Genomic DNA, 23,517 nt, shown 5'->3' with positions numbered 1-23,517 from the left:
TCACTTCGGGCTTTCCTCCCACATATAGCTGACACGCCGTGATATGACTGGAATACTGTTAAAAGCGGCGTTAAACCCAACTCACTCACTCTGTGGGATGGCACTTTTAAATGGGCATAAGTCTGGACTGCACACCTAAAACACACACATTGATGTATAAGTGCAATAATCTTGAATGTGACATTTAACCTCATCTCACCTCGTTTACAATGGCCCTGTCAAGATTCTGGGTTAAAATTCGTTCCCAGTAATCTTTGCTGGCTCACAGAGGTGAATGAATGGATTGGGTGGTCAGGCTCGGTAACGTGGTTGACAGTGTGTCATTGTACCCACCACAGCGTGGATTGCTGCTCACAATATCATGAATATCAGTCACTGGAATGTCTGGTCAAGACACAATTATTTACAGGCTTCGAACCCAACTCACTCTCTGTTAACAAAACACAGTTATTCAGATATATATCTTATTTGCCATGGATGAATCCCATTGATGAGTCTAAATTCTCACATTCTTGTACCCGCGATAAGAGATATTTTTGTTTCTGATAAGAAACATTTAAACTTTCATGTCGATAAAAAAAACCTTCAAAGGGCCCTGAAAAAAATATTTTGAAAAGACTCTCGAGTTCAGTGGTTTCCTGAAATACATGAACACTGGTCTGGTGCTCGCAAACCAACTATCATAATTCCGATTCGAACCAATGACAACCCTGGCAAGCGCATGGGGGTTTCATAGTGCAAGTTCTAGAAACAGCAGTCAGAAACAGCCTGGTTTTTTGTACATTGTAATTATTCCAGAAATTTAAATTCAACGCTCGTAGCAGCAGCAAGAAGGTGCGATTTCTGTTTTGTTAGAGCGCAAACAGTGCCTTGGATCTCAGCTGGGATCCGTCTCTTCATAACAATCGGAACGACTGACCCACCGAATAAAGCTCCACGCATTGATATTGTCATGCCTAAAGTCTGATGGAACATTGACCTATTCAGACACACTGTAATGGAGTTTGCATGTTTGTCAGCTCCTTACAGTGATGTTTCCGAAGTCTAATGTATTTCAACAATTATCAATTTGATTGGTAGGCCCTGTTTAAGAGTTGGATTTTATTTCCGAGGGCGTCGTAATAATACGAGCAGTGCCGAATGCTTTCACGCATTACAAAAACTTCCGGTGTTATTGCATGTGCACGTGTTTGGGAAATTCATGACTTCTTGAAAAAGGTAAATCGTTTTTACAATTTTATGACAATCTTTTTATCAGAAGAGAGTAAGACTATCACGCAGTCGGAACCACAGTATCATCAAAAGTATCAAAAGTGTTTTGGATGTGTTGAAATGATGAACCCTACGGTGTGAAATGTTTCTAGAACGTTCACGTTGACTGACACACGTCGTCTGCTGTTACTGTTTCACGGTGTTTTTCGTATTTATCGTGTCGCTGGATTTGTTTATTCCCCAAACTGCACAGTTAATAAATTCATCCACCCCTATGTAGCTCTTGCAGGATCGTGACTATTTTCTTGACTGTTGGAACATTCACGGCACTCGGATATGCCCACTTAGCCTTACCGTGACACATCCGAAATATTTACAATATTGATTGAAATGAGACCCAGATATTCAGGATGTTTCAAGCCTTTTTTATAGTGTTTTTGCCGTATGAAATATATAAATTCACGCCAAATCGATGCCAAATTAAATATCGCGATACATATTAAATGCTCAACAGGCCTCAAAGTTAATTTTTTTTCAAAGGAGCCACTTGGCTCCTATAATTATTTTTCAAGGAGTCAAATAGAATTTCAAGGAGCCAAAAGCAAAAACAGTACACATGGCCTAGCAGTGATCTAGTCGATGTTATTATGTTCTGATATCCATTTTTTGTCACTGAAGTTACTGCACATATATTAAAAACGATCTTTTTTAATATTTTATGACAAGAGATATTTAGTTGCCAAACTTAATTAAAGCCAAGGAGCCAGTTGGCAACTGACATGAAAATACCAGTCGCAAAATACAAAACTAGATCGCCATGGCAACCAATTTAGTCGCAACTTTGAGGCCTGCTCAATACGTAATTGTTACATATGACATATTACATTGGGCATCTCGGCGTTGTGTTCCTCACTGCATTCCTTTATCAAATACACAGCAGAACAAGGCGATTATATTCTTGTACACCATCAAACACGTCCCCATGCCTGACGACCCGATCTATTAACATGAAAAGCATTGGCTGCTGGGATCCTTACTAGCTCAAAATCCACACGGGTCTACATACACCAGTGTCAGTTGCAAAGTACTGCCGTCTTGTATTAAGTCTTGGTTCTCTCGCTGTTCTGTTTCACTCCAGACTCACTTGATTGTTCAGTCATGTTGTCTGATTAACAATTAATGACAGGTTAATTGAGAATTGTCTTGCAGCACAACTACCAGTATGACAGAGGAGCAGCAAGATTCAGCCAGTGGGAGCAAGCCACTGTTCCGAGACATTACTGGTGATGACGACACCCCAGAGATCACCGAAATCGAGAGCTATTGTGTCAACTGTGAGGATCAGGTCAGTACTCATAAGGCTAAAATATACAAATGGTCGGTTTAGGCAAATTATTATTATTATTATTATTATTATTATTATTATTATTGTATTCGACGCTCTCAAAATTAGAAATAGGGGTCTCTTATTAGAATAATTTTGAAAGATAAATTTCATGGTTTATGCTGACAGCCTGAAATGTTTATGTACGACAGATATATTTTTCCAGAATTTAATTGCCCATAATTGAGGGTGCATACAACACGGGTGCACATTATACATGAATAAATAAGTCTTGTGTACATTGATCAATCTGAAGGGGTTCTAATTGGTATTGTTCACTAGCCAATATATTAGCAAATATCGCTGTGGGCACTTATTACATTGAATACGGTATTATTGTTATTATTATTTTTATTATTATTATTCCTGTTCTCCACCAACATCATTGTCTTTCAACCCCCTGTATCAGGAATTTACATTTTCAGGATTTTTTGTCAAGGGGGGTTCCCCGTAACTGGGCAGGAAGCGAAGGCCTTTTAGGGCTTCCTGGCGTCCCTCACCATAATATTGCTGGAACATTGCTGAAGGGGGCATAAAACCATGTAAAACCAAACTCACTCAATCTTTGAGGATGTTATTTGCCTGGATCAGCTAATGTTAAGAATACGAAGCCTACCTACCTACTCATTATAATTTTATTTTTAGGGCTTAACAAGATTATTTTTGACAAGGATTCCATTTTTCCGGGAAGTGATAGTAGCTTCCTTCTCCTGTGATCACTGTGGTCATCGGAATGCGGAACTACAGCCTGGCGGAAGGATACAGGAAAAGGGAGTGCGTTATGAGGTCCTCATCCAAAGCAAGGAAGTGAGCGCAACATTGCCAAACTCAGAGCTCCAGATAAGCTGCGTATCTGCGTAAAATACGCATCAGACATGCAGAAATATGCATTTAAATCAAATCTAAGCGTATCAACTACGCAACGAACATTACAGATACGCTACAAAAATAAAGCTTGTGCGTATCATCAAAATATTGTTAAGTAACCCTGCGTATTCGATTAGCAAATCAGCAACTTATTTTGAAATTACAAACGGGCATTCCGTCAACCTTGCCAAACTCCATGAGGACAGTTACATCATGATCATTTGCCATCACACTTTCTTGTGGAAGTATCGTGGTATTTTTGAGTCCTATAAAGCTCTCAAACCCACATGACACCAGTTTGCAGGGTCTAGATGAATAGTGTTTTTAAATATTTAACTTAAATACCCACATGTGTAAAAACTAGTGGGTAACAGAAATTTGAATACCCAGATAGAATTACTGATACCCAATGATTTTAAAATGTATGGGTAAAATACCCACAACACCAAAAGCTTATCTGGAGCTCTGCCATATACCAAGCTTCTAATTTGTTGCATTTACAATATTGGCCTTAATATAAACAACAAGAAAATATTAATCAAACCATCCTGCTACCCTGGCGATGATGTCAAAACTAGTTCAATGTATGCTTTCCTTGTCATGTATTGCAATTATTTTTGGTACTGATCATTTATTTTTGGAGGGTGGTGGGCTGGCTAGATTGGTCTTAGGACTGTATGGTTTTTTGCTGACAGCACCCCTATAATAATTTGTCAAATTTGATAACAAATTTATTTTGAAAAAAAGATCTATCATTTTCCATGTAATACTTATGGTATAATAAGGACTGGTAGAAATTTGCCATTTTCAAGAGTTTTGCTTCATGTTATCACAAGTGGGCTAAAAATTATTACCAAGATTTGACTTGTTCTATTCACTGATTGTAGACTCGTGAAGATCCAGGTAGAATAGGCCTTCAGCAACCCATGCTTGCCATAAAAGGTGGCTATGCTTGTCGTAAGAGGCGACTAACGGGATTGGGTTTTCAGGCTAGCTGATTTGGTTGATACATGTCATCGATCCCAATTGCACGGATAGATGCTCATGATATCAATCACTGGATTGTCAGGTCCAGACTTGATTATTAACAGCCCGCCGTCATATAGCTGTAATGTTGCTGAGTGCGGCGTTAAGCAACCAACCAACCCTGATTGCAGTATTGTGATTAGGTTGATTCAATAATTAAAGACAGTAATTTCTGAAGCAATTTGTTTGTTTTTCAGGATTTAAATAGACAGGTGGTACAAACAAATTTTGCCACTGTCTCTATTCCAGAACTAGAGTTTGAGTCACCTCCTAACAAGGGAGGTAAGTATGTATAATTGATGTTTGATGTCAATCTGTATTCAAGCTTTAGCATTATGGTCAGAAGACAATTGAATCAGAGCCATGATCTGTAACCATGGTAACTACCTGAATTAGCGATGAAAACTGGCAAATATCAAGATGAAATATCCACCTAGCAGCCAGTCCATGTTAAGGACCATAATTGTAAGATCTTGTTTGCCTTGTAACAATATGGTGAGAATCACCTTGTAACAAAATGGTGAGATTTGCCTTGTAACGGAATGATGAGATTTGCCTTGTAATGAAATGGTGAGATTTGCCTTGTAATGAAATGGTTAGATTCGCTTTGTAATGGAATGGTTAGATTTGCCTTTTGAGGAAATGGTGAGAATCACCTTGTAGCAAAATGGTGAGATTTGCCTTGTAACAGAATGGTTAGATTTGCCTTTTAAGGAAATGGTTAGATTTGCCTTCTAATGAAATGGTTAGATTTGCCTTTCAAGGAAATGGTGAGATTTGCCTTGTAAGGAAATGGTTAGATTTGCTTTGTAACAGAATGGTGAGATTTGCCTTGTAATGAAATGGTTGGAATTGCCTTGTAACGAAATGGTGAGATTTGCCTTGTTACAAACTGGTGTGAGATTTGCCTTTTAATGAAATAGTGACATTTGCCCTACGTGCCCTGGTCTGTATGTAATAGTTTTCTGAAAAGTCTATTAGACTTATCCTGCTAAATGTGGGAAGTTGAATAGAAATTATATCACCACGAGGAATGTGGCTTGACCTGGTTCCGGCTTGAATAGGCTTCTGAGTTCATCTACTGAGGAGAGGCCACCGGTGGCCCAGTCGTCTAAGGCGCCGCGATTTGCTCTGCAGAGTTGCATCCCTCGGGCACGCCAGAAACCAGTGATTGTGGGTTCGAATCCCAGTTCACTCCGATTATGTTTCTAGGTTTATCAGCACCATACCACCATACACCAAAGTGGTAAACGTCTGAGACCTGCATCACTTCAGGCTTTTCTCCCACATTAAGCTGACATGCTGTGACTCACTCATCAACTGTGGAAAATCCATGTTTATCAACTATGCTTGTCGTAAACGGCAACTAACAGGATCTGGTGGTCAGGCTCGCTGACTTGGTTGATGCATGTCATCAATCCCAACTGCGTGGATTGATGCTCATGATATTAATCACTGGATTGTCTGGTCCAGACTCGATTATTTACAGACCGCCGTCATATAGCTGGAATATTGCTGAGTGCGGCGTTAAACAACAAATGAAAACGAGTCAGTCAACCAAGTCAACGAGTCTGACCACACGATCCCGTTAGTCGCCCCATACGGCGTAAACCAACGAACCAACCAACCAGCATTCTTGTGATTGTTCCAGTGTTGACTACAGTGGAGGGCATCATACAGAAAGCCGTGGACGGCCTGAACCAGGACCAAGTATTGCGGCGGGTAGGTCGTTAGGCTGCATGAAACAAATTAAATGTTTCTCTGGCACAACTTCCTTTGATGTGAGGAGTGCAGTTGGATCATGTAATCTTTTGATTGAAACACAATTGATGAAGGTGGAACACCTTTTAGCTCACCTGACTGAAAGCGTATGTCCTGGCCTGCTTGTCTTGCATCATCGGTGTCTGTAAACTTATTTATTACCCATAGTTCATAAAAATCGTATGAGATCTCGTGCAAATATCACTTTTCACGTACCAGTGTATTGTTTCCGTCATGCTGAGGGCATTGTAGATGTCGTTCGAATCTTATTGTGACGTGAGGTCGGAATGATCTCACGCTAGAAACGACGTTAAAGCTGAAAATTGTTGACGTCATTCGACAAATTGTGGTTTTCTAGGACAGCGTTGGTGATCAGTGCTGTTTTCTAAAGGGGAGCTCGAAAGGATAAAGAAATGATAGGTAATATAGAAATTATTACGCTAGCATGTGTGTCATACTGATTTTGCGAAACTTGTGTAAGAATTTATGTATTACCTTCGGTCTTGCTCGGGAAATACAAGAATTCTGACACTCGTTTTGTAAATCAGTATGACACCCATGCTCGTATAGTAATTTCCATTTACCCCGTTATAGCTACTGCCCAGTCATTTGTGCTCAAAATGTACTGTGATGCTTTCAAAGTCTCACAAGATGAAATTTGTGCGCTGCAATCAGCTTCTCTGAAATTGCCCGAGTGAGGAAGCTGAAAATTGGCATGTATGTTTTTTTTATGATGGTGTCATTTTTTGGTAAAATCATTTTGATTTTACTGTGTATTTGTGAAACGATTAAGATTTTATGTCATTCTAAAATGCTATATTTTCCTTATTAGGCTCAGAGTTGAACTTGGTGTTGTGTAAATGTGACTGTTGTGAACTGCAGTAATGTTTCAAACTTTATGGGGCGGTCGGGTAGCCTGGTGGTTAAAGTGTTCGCTCTTCACACAGAAGACCTGGGTTCGATTCCTGACATGGGTACAATGTGTGAAGCCCATTTCTGGTGTCCCCAGCCATGATATTGCTGGAAATAGTGCTAAAAGCAACGTAAAATCAAACTCACTCACTCACTCCAAACTTTACATTCTTCCTTGGAAACATTGTGGGAATCACAGCTAGGCACACACATGGGACTCAGCTCTTTGATAAGCTATATCTCAAGTCAGAAGGCACAACGATAAATGTTTAGCAATTTCAAATCTTGGAGATACCAAGCAAGATATGGATGTTTGTGTGAGATATTCTCTACTTTCACTATGGGATAACAATACACTGTCAGAATGAATACAAGCTCACTCTGAATATTACAGGAGATTAACATTGTGAGTTTTCTATCTAGAGCTAGGTTACCTGTAGGTTTAACTGTAGGTTTAACTGTAGGTTTAACTGTAGGTTTAACTGTAGGTTTACCTGTAGGTTTAACTGTAGGTTTAACTGTAGGTTTAACTGTAGGTTTACCTGTAGGTTTAACTGTAGGTTTAACTGTAGGTTTAACTGTAGGTTTAACTGGAACCCAACACACAACAAAAGTTCAAGCTGTCTAATTTCCTAAAACCTTACAACACTCTCTCTTAGTCTATTTCTATCATGCCTAACATTTATTGTCACACATATTTTGAATATTGAAGTTACGACAACCTATTATTGTACATGTCATGATTTCAAAATGCCCGCTAACAATGATTGAGGAAGAAGTACCGTAGTCGACGTAATAAGCGCCACGGCGAGATTTGCTGCTATATTGGCTAGTGGACAATCCCAATTAGCACCCCTTCCGACCCCTATTCGCATATAATATGCACCACTTCCTTCCCCATTCGCGTGTAATATGCACTCTTTATTATTGGCAATTAACTTCTGAAAAAAATATATCTGTCATACATAAACGTTTCAGGCTGTCACTAGTGTCAGCATAAACCACGAAATTTATCTTTCAACTTTTTTTCACCAAAATAATATTCTGATAAGAACCCCCTATTTCTAATTTTGAGAGCGTCCTGGGCGCTTATTACGTCGAATACGGTACCTTTCTTTAGATATAAGATTCTGGGTGATGTGGCCATCAAACTGGCTGTATGAATCAGAGATGGTTATTGTGATTGACCAATGAGATGCGGAATTATTCAAATTCTTGGTAGAATGAACAATTATTCAAAAATTTTTTTACACCATCAAAATTCTTGCAACAATGACTCTTGTCCTACTTTGTCTGTCTTAGCTGGGGGGTGCGGGGGGCCCAGTCATCTAAGGTGTTGGATTCGCTGTACCGAGTTGCGTCCCTTGGGCACGCCAGAAACCTATGATTGTGGATTCAAATCCCGGTTCGCCCTGATTATGTTTCGAGGTTTATAGGTTTACCATACCTGTGCTCGTTGGTTTCACCAAAGTGATGAATGTCTGAGACCTGCATCACTTCAGGCTTTCCTCCCACATTAAGCTGACACGCCGCGATATGCCTGGAATAATGTTGAAAGCAGCGTTAAACCCAACTCACTCACTCACTCACTCACTCACTCACTCACTCACTGATGCCTCGTGTTTCTGTTGCCATAGATACAACATCCTGAGATCGCTGCACAGATTGATGCTTTTGTGGAAAAGTTGGAGAAACTTAAGGAAATGAAGGAGCCTTTTAAAGTGGTAGGTTATACCTAACAGGACACGGTAGTATTTTTTAGTAGTGGTGAGGATTGGTTGAGATCTTCATCTTCCCAACAACCCATGCTTGTTGTAAGAGGCGACTAACTGGAACCAGGTGGTCAGGTTAGTGGGCCTGGTTGGTGCATGACATTGTATCCCAATTGCATGGATCGATGCTCATGATGTCAATCACTGGATTGTCTGGTCCAGATTTACTTGTTTTCAAACCACTGTGGTATAGCTGGAATGTTGCTGAGTTCAGTGTCAAATAACAAGTAAACAAACAAAAATCTTATCGTTAAAAAATCTGTCCTGTCCAGTGTAACCCGCCTTGGGGGAATAAATCTCTTATACCCCGCCATGAGCAACACAGGCTCCAAGAGACAGAATAAATCCTTTACACCCCGCTTCAAAGCAAAAACCCATGGCTTTTTCAATGGATGTCACGTGATACTGTGCATCGAGCAGCTGTTTTCTATCAGTTTGGAATATATATGAATTATTTAAAATGTCATATTAAAACATGTTGATAAGATAAATTTGTTGCAGCAGGATCCGGCTTGTGGTATAAAACTTTATGGAGGACACATAAAACCCCATGTACCCTGAGTGATCCTGCTACAACATATACATAGGATAACCTACTTCCATCTGATTATCTGGAACTTGGTACTTAACTTCACTTGGGACAGTTAAGCCAAACATTCCTCATAGCTTGTAGGTCATTCTCTGACTATCTATGACATCAACTACCATGGTGTTGTAAGGTTGTTATATATGTCTTGTGTTTCAGCTTGTAGACGACCCGTCGGGAAACAGCTTCATTGAGAATCCATATCCTTCCTGTAATGTTTATAGAAATACCATGATTACCTGTGACTGTGGAGGTCATTTTATCTGTTGAAATAGTACTCTTGGCATCTTTGCTTTCCAACAATGTAGACTTCTGAGTTGTATTATTTATGTATGTAGTATGGGAAGGGAAGATCGTAATCAGCTTGGCTGTATGTTATGATTCACTCGCGTGTTCGGTGAATTGAACGTATCCATTCATGAATTGAATTCATTATTCGTGGCCTCAAACACTTATGAATGTGCCAGCATGTGCATTTACATACCAAGTACCTAAAATATCCATAAGAACATGTTATATGCATAGATTTCTTCAATAACAACACTCTTATAATATGTAATTTGACAGTAATGTGGTCACTGGTCTTTGTCGCATTTGAGTAGATACTAGTACCTGGATATAATGTATATAAATGTATGATATATTTATAATTAACAAACCATGTCAAATAATTTATGTTGTTAATGCTTCACTGAATATAGCAAATAATGCTTCCGCTGCTGATTTGTTACTGTATTCATGAATTAATATTCGTATTCGTTACCATATATTCGTGATACGAATTGTACTCGCCTCATTGTGTATTCGTTGCAGCCCCACTGTCTCTCTGTAATAATTTTTTTCCAGATCATATCTCTAAAACTAATGCAAACATTAGTGACTTGTAGTGTAACCATGGAGATGAATTTTGTCATTAAACAATCCATCACATGACTGACCTCAAGTCAGGGTAGTCCTGTGGGTATCCAGGTCCTACTCATTACCCACCCAACCCGAGTACCCAACTTACCCGTCCCAACACATATTTCTTTCTGACTATGCACACATTCCTTCTGACTGATATATGTTTGATTAAAGATAAAGCTTCAGTCAACGTCAATGTATGCATGATCAAATCGTTTTATAGCGTACCAAAATACTCTTTGCCAGGGCTCTGATCAAACAATTACGAATCAGACATTTTGTACCCATCTCTCGCAGGCCTCAAAGTTTAAATTTTTACCAAGTAGCCATATGGCTACCAGTATTTTTTTCCAGGTAGCCAGTGGTAAAATCAAGAAGTCAAGCCAATATTGTAGGTAGCCAAAAGCAATTGAAATTATCTTTTATCAAACAACTATTATATGTGCAAGTCATAGCACTAGTCTTGCAATTGTATATTAGTGGAAACTGTACTTGAGTTTTGTTATTTGTGACTCGAACAATGATGCAATTTATGTTACTAGATTGTATAGGTATATCCTTGCTTATCCAATAAACTATCAACTAAAATAAAATACTAATGACATTAATATTTATGCATTTCGGTTCATTGTTGACTCTAGGAGGAATTATTTGCAGGTACAATCGGTAGCAGACACATTTATTTTTGTGTCTACATATGTCTAGCAATAGAATTTAGTCGCCACAATATATTTTTGTAGGTAGTCATTTGGCTACCTCTGAATTTTAGACAGTAGACAAACTGAAATTTAGGTCGCATTGGCCACCCTTTTTATTCGCAACTTTGAGGCCTGCTCTTGAGACCTACAGCGGGTAGCGGGGGTTGGGTACCCGGGTAGTAAATTTGGACTCGTCCCAGCCCTCATTTGTTCTTTAGAATTTGAAGGGGGATTTGGGATTTGTCATCTCCTGATGACTCATGTTTGACTTGAAGCCAACAATCCACCATTTGTTTGTTAGATTGGTAGAGAACTTGATGGAAACTTTAGGGAGATCGCTCATATCGTTGTCTTTGTGAATGGACACCGAGAGTCTTGGGAAATGTGTAAAGTTATGTTTGATTAATTGAAATCAATCGGAACTGCAGATTGCATGTTACGATGGTTACATATATGACATTTTAAAAGATACACATAAAGGTTAGTGTGTCAGTTGTTGATTTTCTTCAGTCTAACATTGAAATACCCATCTGTGATATGCTGAAGGCTATTGCGCACGGCCCAGTCGTCTAAGGAGTCGCCGTTCGCTGTGCAGAGTTGCGTCCCTTGGGCACGCCAGAAACCTATGATTGTGGGTTCAATTCCCGGTTCGCCCCGATTATGTTTCTAGGTTTGTCAGCAACGAAGTGTTTCACCGAAGTGGTAAACGTCTGAGACCTGCATCACTTAGGAACAGGATTAATGTTAAAAGCGGCGTTAAACCCAACTCACTCACTATTGAGCATGTTCAGTGATTTAACATCTGTAAAATTAAAAAAAAAGATGACAAAAGATGAAACAAGTCACTACATTTGTCTGGGTGGGGTGTCAGTGTTAGTCTGTGGCATGGTAACTCAGTGGGCTAGCACATCAAAGTCCTGACTAGAAGAAGGCGCCACACACACATATGTGTGCTTTTCACTATCAGTGCAGTAATCTTGAACTTGATGTTAAACCCCATTTCCCCTCATCCTCCATCCAATACTTTTGTCCTTAACATGCGGTACATATGCACCGAAGCACGACAAGGAGATGACTGTATATCACTACACCAGATCTAAACAGCAGAACGAACAGCTCGGCCTCAATGAGGTATGTAGCACAGCAGTGCATCCTGGGATACCAACGATTCCACAGGTACCTGGGTTAGAATATGTCCCCATGAGGCCACTGGATTGGGTCTGATGGCAAAGCTCATTAGATCGGCATGTGACTTGATAGCGTTTGTTTGTTTGTTTGGTTATCAATCACTGCACTCAGCAATATTACAGCTATGTGAAGGTGGCTTGTAAGTATATGAGAATAGGTCTTCAGCAACCCATGCTTGCCGTAAAAGGCGACTGTGCTTGTCGTAAGAGGCGACTAACGGGTTCGGGAGGTCAGGCTCTCTGTCTTGGTTGATGTATGTCATCGTATCCCAATTGCGTTGATCGATGCTCATGATGTCAATCAGTGGATTGTCTCGTCCAGACTCGATTATTTACAGACCGCCGTCATAAAGCTGGAATATTGCTGAGTGCAGCGTTAAACAACAAATGAAAACGAGCCAGTCAACCAAGTCAATGAGTCTGACCACACGATCCCTTTAGTTGCCTCATGCGGCAAGAATAGTCGCCTTTACAGGAGACCCGGGTTTGATTCCCGACATGGGTACGATGTGCGAAGCCCATTTCTGGTGTCCCCAGCCATGATATTGCTGGAATATTGCGAAATGCGGCGTAAAAAAACATACTCACTCTCACTTTACAGGAAGCTTGGGTTGCTGGAGACAAATTCAAACCCAGATCTTCACTGGGAGTCAGCCACTTGATTGTCAGGCACAGACACAGTTGTTTACACTGACATTTAACTGAAACATTTCCAAGGGATGCATAAAACACCAAACAAACCACACAACTCTACATGACTGTTTTCAGGAGGATGGGGAGGTTCCAGATGCAGCCGAGAGTGCGCAGGCGGTCAGCAAGGATGAGGTCAGTTGATTGTGAATGTTTGTAAGGAAACCTGAAAAAAAACTACTCATGCTTTTCATTACCTTCTGACACTAAAAGGGGGCGCGATTCGCTGTGCAGAGTTGTGCAGAGTTGTGTCCCTTGGGCACGCCAGAAACCTATAATTGTGGGTTCCAATCCCGGTTCGCCCCAATTATGTTTCTAGGTTTGTCAGCACCATACCCGTGCTCGTGGGTTTCACCGAAGTGGTAAACTTCTGAGACCTGCACCACTTCAGGCTTTCTTCCCACATTAAGTTGACACGCCGCAATATAACTGGAATAATGTTAAAAGCGGCGTTAAATCTAACCCACTCACTCACTCTGACACTAAAACCTCAAAGTGTTTAACTGGGTTTTTTTAATCTTAGGAATAAACTTCATGTTTCGCGAGCCTTAGCAAATACATATAGTGTTTATTCCTAATACTGGATATATACCATCCCAAAACAAACAAGCATGATTACCTCTTATTGATGTAGTGCCGTTCTTAAATTCTTTTGTTAAGAAAAGTAGTCTCATCTCTCTCAAATGGTACCAAAACATTACAAGTTTTCCTGGTATGTGCGCATTTATATATTGCATCACATGGTCTGTGTTTAGTGTGTTGGACACTGTCAACAGGCAATATAGTTCCAACCAAAACATGTTTTTTGGACACTGATTTTCGTTTTCTTAGATATTATATTGAAAATGATCACAAACACTGACTCGATTACCGTGTTTGTAAACACTGAATTAGGACCTACTTGACCTATCAAATTTGCATATATGTCATATAATAGACAGTGTTTATGTGATAAACCAATTCAATACATTTGTTATCACAATGTAATAAATATGCAAATATTGTCCATTTGTTATCACAATGTAATAAATATGCAAATATTGTCCCCTATCAGGAACTACGTTCAAGCACCAAACTGATTTCATGAAGTCCAAATGGTTCAGGATACGCATTTCTGTTTTGAAAGTTCTTCAAGAACTACTGCTTCTGTTTTCTCAAGCATCTTCCTTGTTCAGGGTGCATTAAGCATAAGGACAGTTTCACTTCTGAACATTACATAAAAATAAAATAAACTTGATCAGTAAAATCTTCATGCTCCAATCTCTCAGCCTCTTCAGATACCCCGCAGTATGAAAGAAATATCACAAGATGTTCAGAGACATTGAAATTGATCAAAACTCATGTATCGTTTGCTAGTATTGCTCATTTAGCCAAACCGCCTCCGTGGTCTAGTGGTAGAGCGTCTGCCCGGAGAGCGGAAGGTCCGGGGTTCGATCCCCGACCGCGTCATACTAAAAGTGTTTGTCTCTCTGGTTGAGAATTGTGCTTCTTCACAACAGATCATTTTTTACCACCAATGTTTTTGAATATCTGAATACCATATTCGACGTAATAAGCGCCCAGGGCACTCTCAAACTTATAAATAGGGGTCTCTTATTAGAATATAATTTTGGTGAAAGAGTTAAAAGATCATAAATTTTATGGTTTATGCTGACAGCCTGAAATGATACAAAAGAAAAGTCTGTGTGTATTATACACGAAAGATATATTTTTCCAGAATTTAATTGCTCGTAATTAAGCTGCATATAACACACGAGTGTGTATTATACACGAATAAATAAGACTTGTGTACATTTATCAATCAGAAGGGTGTTAAGTGGGATTGTTCAATAGCCAGTATATTGGCAAATATCGCCGTGGGCACTTATTAAACCGGGACACTTATTATGTCGGATACGGTAGCACATGATTTCTGTAATCTGACTTTGTTGTTGATTGCCATGGTTACCATCTCTACGTTTCAAGGTCATTGAGTTCCAGTCTAACTGCCCAAACTGTCAGGCACCATCCAGCACCAAGATGAAGATGGTTGGTATCCTTGTGCCAACTTCCTGGATTGTTTACCTGTGGGGATTAAGGGGGCATGGGTGGCCCAGTGGTATAAGGTATTGCAATTAGCTGTGCAGAGTTGCATCCCTTGGCTACCTATGATTGTGGGTTTGAATCCTGGTTCACCCTGATCATGTTTCTAGGTTTGTCAGCAATAAACCCATGCTTGTGGGCTATCGTCTAAGACCTGCAAGCTAATAACTGACATGCCGTGATCTAATTGGAATGTTGTTGAAAGCAATGCTAAACCAAGCTCACTCACCTCTGGGGATTCCAGGTTAAAATGGTTTTAAGAGGAGACTTAATGAGTGAGTGAGTGAGTGAGTGAGTTTGGGTTTAACGCCGCTTTTAACAGTATTCCAGTTATATCACGGCGTGTCAGCTTAATGTAGGAGGAAAGCCTGAAGTGATGCAGGTCTCAGACGTTTACCACTTCGGTGAAACCCACGAGCACGGGTATGATGCTGACAAACCTAGAAACATAATCGGGTCGAACCGAAATTCGAACCCACAATCATAGGTTTCTGGTGTGCCCAAGGGACGCAACTCTGCACAGCGAATCACGGCGACTTAGACGACTGGGCCACCCGTGCCCCCAGGAGACTTAATCGATCAAGTGGTCAGACTTAGTGACTTCGTAGATTGCATGTAGTTGTACCCTGACGGTATTGGTCGTTGCTCATAATATCAGTCACTGGTTCATCTGGTGCGGACTTGATTACTTACAGTCCACCATCATATAGCTGGCGTGATACAGGAGACACACACACAAACTGGTTGTGTCTCCAACCGTGTCCAAACAAACTGCTTTGTGACCCCAAGACTAGGACCGCCCCCGTGGTCTAGTGGATAGATCTGTTGCCTGGAGAGAGGAAGGTCGAGGGTTCGATTCCCGGCCGCGTCACACCAAAGATGTTTGGAGATGACACTTGTTGTTACCTTGCCTGGCATTCATCACTAACGGGGTGATTCATCACTAACGGGCATGGATTCAGTATAAGACTTGGGGTATGAGTGGGGTATTTATGTTTAACTATGGCATGGTCACTCAAGGTGGGCTAGCTCTTTCAAAAACAACATTAGTCAGACATGCATCTAAGAGTGAGATGTTAACCCCATTTCACCTCACCCCCTGGACAGAAAGCAGGGTCGTAACCTTATTGTTCCATTTAATTGTGCCAAGATTGTTGATTGTTGTCAGTCCCTGTTTTTGTTGTCTGAACAAGGTTTGAAATAATTTTAAAACTTGAAAGACAACTGGGCAGGTGACCCATAATTGTTACCTGCTCTCTTCAAAGTTACCTGCTCACATTGAAACATTATGAAAAATTGAAAAATAGTGAAAAGTCGCATCTTGATCAGTTGAAATAATGCAAAACAATTACCCCGGAACTTGGCAGAGTTATAATAGAGTACATAAGAAGTCTCAAAATTATCGGCGAGAGAGTCTGGCAGGCTGAGTAAAATTTCATGTAGCCCGACAGAAAAGTTACCAGCCACGGGCAGGCAGTTGTGTCAGACACTTGTCGAAACCTATTTCTGTTCAGGCCACCATGATATGACTGAAATATTCCGACAAACAACATTTACTATCTCTGTTAATATTGTCGCTCGTTAGCATCTTTAACAACTCCAAGATATTCCACATTTTAAAGAAGTTGTTATCATGGCGACCAATTGTGATGCTTGTGGTTACCGTGACAACGAGGTGAAGGGAGGAGGGGCCATTGAAGCAAAAGGCCGCAAGATATCTCTGAAGATAACAGATCCCAGTGATATGTCGCGTGATGTGCTCAAGGTGAGAAACATGGAACAGATGAAGAAGTAAGGTAGCCCAGTGTTTAACTAACCTCATTAAAATCAGATCTTAGTTCTTGCTATCGCTAAACAAAGATCTGAGGACATCCCATTACGGGTCACGTCAGAATGACCTTTCATCCAACCAATCAGAGCGTCGCTTACCAGATCATGAAAGTGACAGTCGAAATGTGTTTTCTAATCATGCAACCACAATATATTTAACACGAGGTATTCTGAACGACAGTTACAGGTTTTATTATTATATCCATACAATCTAGGCCGTCTATAAGCCATTTCAGCATGTTCATCTTATCAGTTTAAAACTTTTTAATCGAGAATACGTCAAAATATGTTTCGAAGCGTAATCGCCAGTTTGAAACTGGTGTCGTTAAGCTTGAGAAAGCTGCCATCTGATTGGCCAATGTCGATTTCTTGTCAGTCATTTCATTGGTCGGTCAAAATTCGCGAAAGGTCGTTCTGATGTGACCCGTAATGGGATGTCCTCAGATCTTTGTTAGCGGTAGCGAAAACTGATTTTAATGAGATTGGTGTTTAACATGTCGCCCTTCACAGCCTGGTTCATTCCCTCATTGTTATGTTGGACCCATGAAGATCCCGGGTAGAATAGGTCTACAGCAACCAAAGCTTGCAGTGAAAGGTGACTATGCTTGTCTGAAGAGGTGACTAATAGGATCGGAAGGTCAGGCTCGCTGACTTGGTTGATGCATGCCATCTTATCCCAATTTGTGTGGGTCGATGCTCATGATATCAATCATTGGATTGTCAGGTCCAGACTCGATTATTAACAGCCAGCCGCCATATAGCTGTAATGTTGCTGAGTGCGGCGTTAAACCAAAAACAAACAATGAAACATCAATTTGTCTCCAACCATCAGTAGGGAGCAACAGTTGATTTTCAGTGGGGGAGGTGTGGTATCGGATTTTGTTTTGTGATCAGCAATTTATTTTTATTGTTTAGGAGCTCAATTATTTATTCCAACAGAAGCAGGTTCTCCATTTTTTTCCAAATAAGTAGAAATAAGGAACTGTTTTATTTGGATACTTTTATGTAGTATGCAAGAAAAGAACACATCATATTTTTCTGGCAAAGCAATCATTTGTTTACAATTAAACAGGATTATTTTGTGAGAAAATATCCCTCTCTCCCGCCTCAAGCCCAAAAACCAACCACCACCATCCCCACCACCCCCCCCCCCCACCCCCACCCCCACCCCCACACCCCACCCCCCATCTAATCAAATAGCTGCTCCCCAAGGCAACACACTCACTGACCAGCTCAAAGAAGCCATTCTGAAATCCATTTTTGAACCATTATTCATATATGCTTGCTCACTGTGCAATATGGTTTTCTTAAGGGATCAAATTAAGATATTAATGATAGAGATATGGGCTATTTGGTGTTGCATCAGTGTCATCTCTGTGTTAACCAGAGTAATTGAATCCATGAAATGTCAGATAATGTAGAAGTCATTTGTTGGGTAAAGGAGTTGTGTGAGAATCCTGCATCAGTTGTACTGCATGGCTAATGTTTGTGTGACATCAGTTGTACTGCATGGCTGATGTTTGTGTGACATCAGTTGTACTGCATGGCTGATGTTTGTGTGACATCAGTTGTACTGCATGGCTAATGTTTGTGTGACATCAGTTGTACTGCATGGCTAATGTTTGTGTGACATCAGTTGTACTGCATGGCTGATGTTTGTTTGACATCAGTTGTACTGCATGGCTGATGTTTGTGTGACATCAGTTGTACTGCATGGCTGATGTTTGTGTGACATCAGTTGAACTGCATGGCTGATGTTTGTGTGACATCAGTTGTACTGCATGGCTAATGTTTGTGTGACATCAGTTGTACTGCATGGCTAATGTTTGTGTGACATCAGTTGTACTGCATGGCTAATGTTTGTGTGACATCAGTTGTACTGCATGGCTAATGTTTGTGTGATTGGCCTTGTTTGCAGAGTGAGACATGCAGTATACTGATCCCTGAGCTGGACTTTGAGACAGAGATGGGGACGCTTGGCGGCAAGTTTACCACTGTGGAGGGTCTGCTGTCTGACATACAGGGGCAGGTAATGATATGTGATACGGAGATGGGGACGCTTGGCGGCAAGTTTACCACTGTGGAGGGTCTGCTGTCTTGACATACAGGGGCAGGTAATGATATGTGATACGGAGATGGGGATGCTTGGCGGCAAGTTTACCACTGTGGAGGGTCTGCTGTCTGACATACAGGGGCAGGTAATGATATGCGATGTGGAGATATGTGATACGGAGATATGTGATATAGAGATGGGGACGCATGGCGTCAAGTTTACCACTGTGGAGGGTCTGCTGTCTGACATACAGGGGCAGGTAATGATATGCGATGTGGAGATATGTGATACAGAGATGTGTGATACAGAGATGGGGACGCTTGGCGGCAAGTTTACCACTGTGGAGGGTCTGCTGTCTGACATACAGGGGCAGGTAATGATATGTGATACAGAGATGGGGACGCTTGGCGGCAAGTTTACCACTGTGGAGGGCCTCCTGTCTGACATACAGGGGCAGGTAATGATATGTTATACGGAGATGGGGACGCTTGGCGGCAAGTTTACCACTGTGGAGGGTCTGCTGTCTGACATACAGGGCCAGGTAATGATATGTGATGTGGAGATATCTGATACGGAGATGGGGATGCTTGGCGGCAAGTTAACCACTGTGGAGGGTCTGCTGTCTGACATACAGGGGCAGGTAATGATATGTTATACGGAGATGGGGAAGGATTAGAAATGACCAGTCTCATGTCCTTGTGTTTGCAGTTGAAAGAGTCCAACCCTTTCTTCCGGGGAGACAGCTCACAGCCAGGGATGGTGAACAAACTCACTGAATTCTGTGGTCAATTACAAAAGGTAGGAAGACTTATCATTTTCCATACTGAAATTTGACCGCCTCCGTGGTCTAGTGGATAGAGCACCTGCCTGGAGAGTGAAAGGTCGGTGGTTCAATCCTTGGCAGTGTCGTGTCAAAAGTTGGTGGTTCAATCCTCGGCAGTGTCGTGTCAAAGTTCAGTGGTTCAGTCCTCGGCAGTGTCGTGTCAAAGGACGGTATGAGGTGGTGCTAAATGACATTCTAGAAGTTGCTATAAATAATAAGAATGTACAACTTTGTGAATGTAACGATGATACGATGTAGATTATTAAACTGTTGTTTCAGATTGATAATCAGAATTATCATCATAGTGAAGAAATATTAACGATTTTCGATAACAAAATCGTGTCATTGATAATATAGTTTCAGTTTACCAAAGCAGACTTGTTTTTGTCCATTGCCAAAGACATAAAGCAACTGATTTTTTTATATCTTAACTGTCCAAAAAGTAACCCATGCTTATATCTGCCACCACTCCCAGGTGACATGAAATATGTTGTTTTCCCACTGAGCTTTTTACATGTTTGCTTGAGGTTCTCCAATACAGTAAATTAAGGTTATAACGAACTCAATGGGACCACTAATTTTATTTTCGTTATGACTGTAGTTTGTTATAAGCAAATGTACTGAATATATACAGCAAATGGACAGGACCAAAAAATAGTTCGTTATATCCGTCAGTTCGTTAGAAGCGTGTTCGTTATAAACATAGTTTACTGTATATATGTATATATATATTGATAATTGATCGATATTTTGACAAAGTAGACACAATGTTTGGATAACAACTTCAATAGTACTGTAAATGCAACATTGCGGTATAGATCCTTATATTGTTATCAAACAGTATTAAAGAAGTATTAAAGACGTTGTTGTCCATAAGTTTTGTCTGCTTTGTCATTGTCAACTTCTAATAATAATTGACCGATATTTTGTTAAACCTTTTATCTATATCTATAGCCTGCCCTGAGAGATTGTACACTGATTGGTCAAAACCAATGTTTTGTTACACAGGGTTAGAAACTAACAGTTTTTATCCACTAGTCCTTATAATGATAACATATAGCAAAACCTTTAAAATGGGCCAATTCCTACTAGTCCTTAGGATACCTTTACTATTGGGCAGTTTGGTAAGGACTACAGGACTAGTGCCAATTTAAAACGCTGTTACAACCCATGCAGGTCACCTGATCAGCCTGCATGATTGTCATGTCATGATGTCATGATTGTCATGATGTCATGATTGTGATGATGTCATGATTGTTATGATGTAATGATGTCATGATTGTGATGATGTCATGATCTCATGATTGTCTTGATGTCATGATTATCATGATGTCATGATTGTCATGTCATGATTGTCTTGATGTCATGATTATCATGATGTCATGATTGTCATGATGTCATGATTGTCATGATGTCATGATGTTTTATGCCACATCACTCGTTTGACACCTCACAACTGACACGACCTGTGAAGATCCGGGTGAGAATAGGTCTTCAGCAGCCCATGCTTGTTGTTGGAAGTGACTATGCTTGTCATTACTAACATGATCGGGTGGTCAGGCTTGCTGACTTGGTTGATGTATGTCATCAATCACTGGATTGTCTGGTCCAAACTCGATTATTTACAGATAGCTGTCATAAAGCTGGAATATTGCAGAGTGCAGTGTAAAACAACAAACAAACAAACATTGGTGTGTTCACTGTAACCACTGTGTTATGTTTGAGGTATTGCCATGTACTGCATAAGAAAACAACCAAACACTCACCTATGTGGTGGTTGCAGATTGTGGATGGAGAGATGATGGGGGTCCACGTGGTCCTGGACGACCCTGCCGGGAACAGCTATCTACAGGTGTGTACAGGATAACCTCAATTCATTGCTCATATAAACAAATTGCATGTGATTCCGTGGCATTTGATTAGTTGGGGGCACGAATGGCCCAGTCGTCAAAGGCGCTGTGATTCGCTGTGCAGATTTGCGTCCCTTGGGCACGCCAGAAACCTATGATAGTGGGTTCAAATCCTGTTTCGTCCCGATTATGTTTCTAGGTTTGTAAGCACCATACCTGTGCTCGTGGGTTTCACCAAAATGGTAAATGTTTGAGACCTGCATCACTTCGGGCTTTCCTCCCACATTAAGCTGGCACGCCGTGATATAACTGGAATACTGTTAAAAGCTCACTCACTCACTCACTCACTCGATTAGTTCACCTTGCAATTTTTTTACGTTTAATGTTTCCGTAAATCACTTAAAATGAGGCCACACCCACTAACAGAGTCCTGATTGGCTGATAATATTATGGGTTGGGCTTGCGTTGAATATTGGGCTGAACGATGTCACCGATTTTTTATTGTCAACAGTTTTTTGTTTGTTAATGATTATATTAAGTTACCATTTTTTATGTATTTATTTATAAGTATTGACAATTTGTATTGGCATGTTTGTAGCTAAAAACGTACCGGTACATCGTGTTCAAGTGCAATTATATATTTCAATCTAAATGGAAGTTGTATTATTGGGTTAATATATGTCAACATAAGACATTGTTTTTACATCAAGCATGTACGGACAATCTTCCTTTCAGTATGATAACAGACATTAAGCAACATGGTGTTTATTCAAATTATTTATTTATAATATATCTTATTTCCATTTTAAGATTTATAAAATTGAAATAATGTTTTAGATGTATATAACTGTTCTAAATATATAGGCTTGACTTGGAAAGGGTTGGAGGCAAGGTTAACTTCGCTTTGTCAAAAGTAATTAATCTCCTTTGGCCACCCAGAATTAAACCAGATTTAACAACTGTCAATGGTGAACCTTAGTTTCATGCTCATGTGACTGGCCTCTCATCCAATGGAAAGCTGTATCTCGTGTAAAATTCATATGATATATTATACATATGTGACAGGCTTGTTATCTGATAATCTATTTTTCAGAATGTTTATGCACCAGATCCAGACCCTGAGATGGAGGTCGTAGAGTATGAGCGTACCTTTGATCAGAAAGAGGCTCTTGGTCTCAATGACATGAAGACAGAGAACTATGAGACCACATGACATCACTTCCTGTTCACCTTCTACCTTCTCTCATGTGATAATATATGTATGATGTATCAGTTACTGGTTTAGTTTTCTGTCCTCTAAAGTTAGTGGGTGGCACAGGTGTCCCAGTCGTCCATGCCTCCACAATTTGCTGTGCAGAATTGTGTCACTAAGGTACACCACAAATATAAACCTCGGATTGGGGGTTTGAAACCTGGTTCGCCCCAATTATGTTTCTAGGTTTGTCAGCACCATACACGTGCTTGTGGGTTTCACCAAAGTGGTGTATGTCTAAGACCGGCATCACTTTCAGTTTGGTCTTTCCTCCCACATCAAGCTTACACACAACGTGATATAAGTTGAATACTGTTCAAAACAGCGTTAATTCCAACTCACTCATTTGGAGTCAGTGTTCCTCTTACTCTTGTGAAGATCAGGGGTAGAATGGGTCTTTGCAACCCCTTCTTAATCACCTAGCGGAATCGGGTGGTGAGATTTAGTGACTTGGTTGAAGCATGTCATCATATCCCAGTCGAGTAGATCGATGCTCATGGTTTCAGTCACTGGATTGTCTGCTCCACATTCCATTATTTACAGACCGATCGTGAAGATTGCGGGGTAGAATAGATCTTCAGCAACCCATACTTGTCGCAAAAGGCGACTATGCTTGTCGTAAAAGGCGA

General features: G+C 40.5%; 1 protein-coding gene across 1 annotated transcript; it reads left to right on the top strand.

Annotated features, from left to right (window-relative positions):
* The first annotated feature begins 1,138 nt into the window (after positions 1–1,138).
* Positions 1,139–22,906, top strand: LOC139458285 (zinc finger protein ZPR1-like). The gene is made up of 15 exons (XM_071239665.1): positions 1,139–1,218; positions 2,422–2,557; positions 3,242–3,403; positions 4,687–4,771; positions 6,141–6,211; positions 8,800–8,886; positions 9,680–9,724; positions 12,172–12,252; positions 13,077–13,133; positions 14,964–15,030; positions 16,685–16,845; positions 18,829–18,939; positions 19,672–19,761; positions 21,570–21,638; positions 22,730–22,906. The coding sequence occupies exons 2-15, from the start codon at positions 2,435–2,437 to the stop codon at positions 22,847–22,849; spliced, it is 1,329 nt and encodes a 442-aa protein (XP_071095766.1). The 5' UTR covers positions 1,139–1,218; positions 2,422–2,434; the 3' UTR covers positions 22,850–22,906.
* The last annotated feature ends 611 nt before the right edge of the window (positions 22,907–23,517 follow it).

This window comes from Haliotis cracherodii, unplaced genomic scaffold, assembly GCF_022045235.1.
Source record: "Haliotis cracherodii isolate W230 unplaced genomic scaffold, xgHalCrac1.p SCAF_12, whole genome shotgun sequence".
NCBI classification, from domain to species: Eukaryota; Metazoa; Mollusca; class Gastropoda; order Lepetellida; family Haliotidae; genus Haliotis; species Haliotis cracherodii.
Note: the sequence above shows the minus strand (reverse complement) of the source record. Positions and strands in the feature narration are given on the sequence as shown.

Bases quoted from the DNA above. Each gene is read 5' to 3' on its own strand.
- LOC139458285 (XM_071239665.1), top strand. From the start codon at position 2,435: ATGACAGAGGAGCAGCAAGATTCAGCCAGTGGGAGCAAGCCACTGTTC. The intron at 18,940-19,671 runs GTAATGATATGT...TTGTGTTTGCAG, and splicing joins TGTCTGACATACAGGGGCAG to TTGAAAGAGTCCAACCCTTT. The intron at 21,639-22,729 runs GTGTGTACAGGA...TCTATTTTTCAG, and splicing joins CCGGGAACAGCTATCTACAG to AATGTTTATGCACCAGATCC.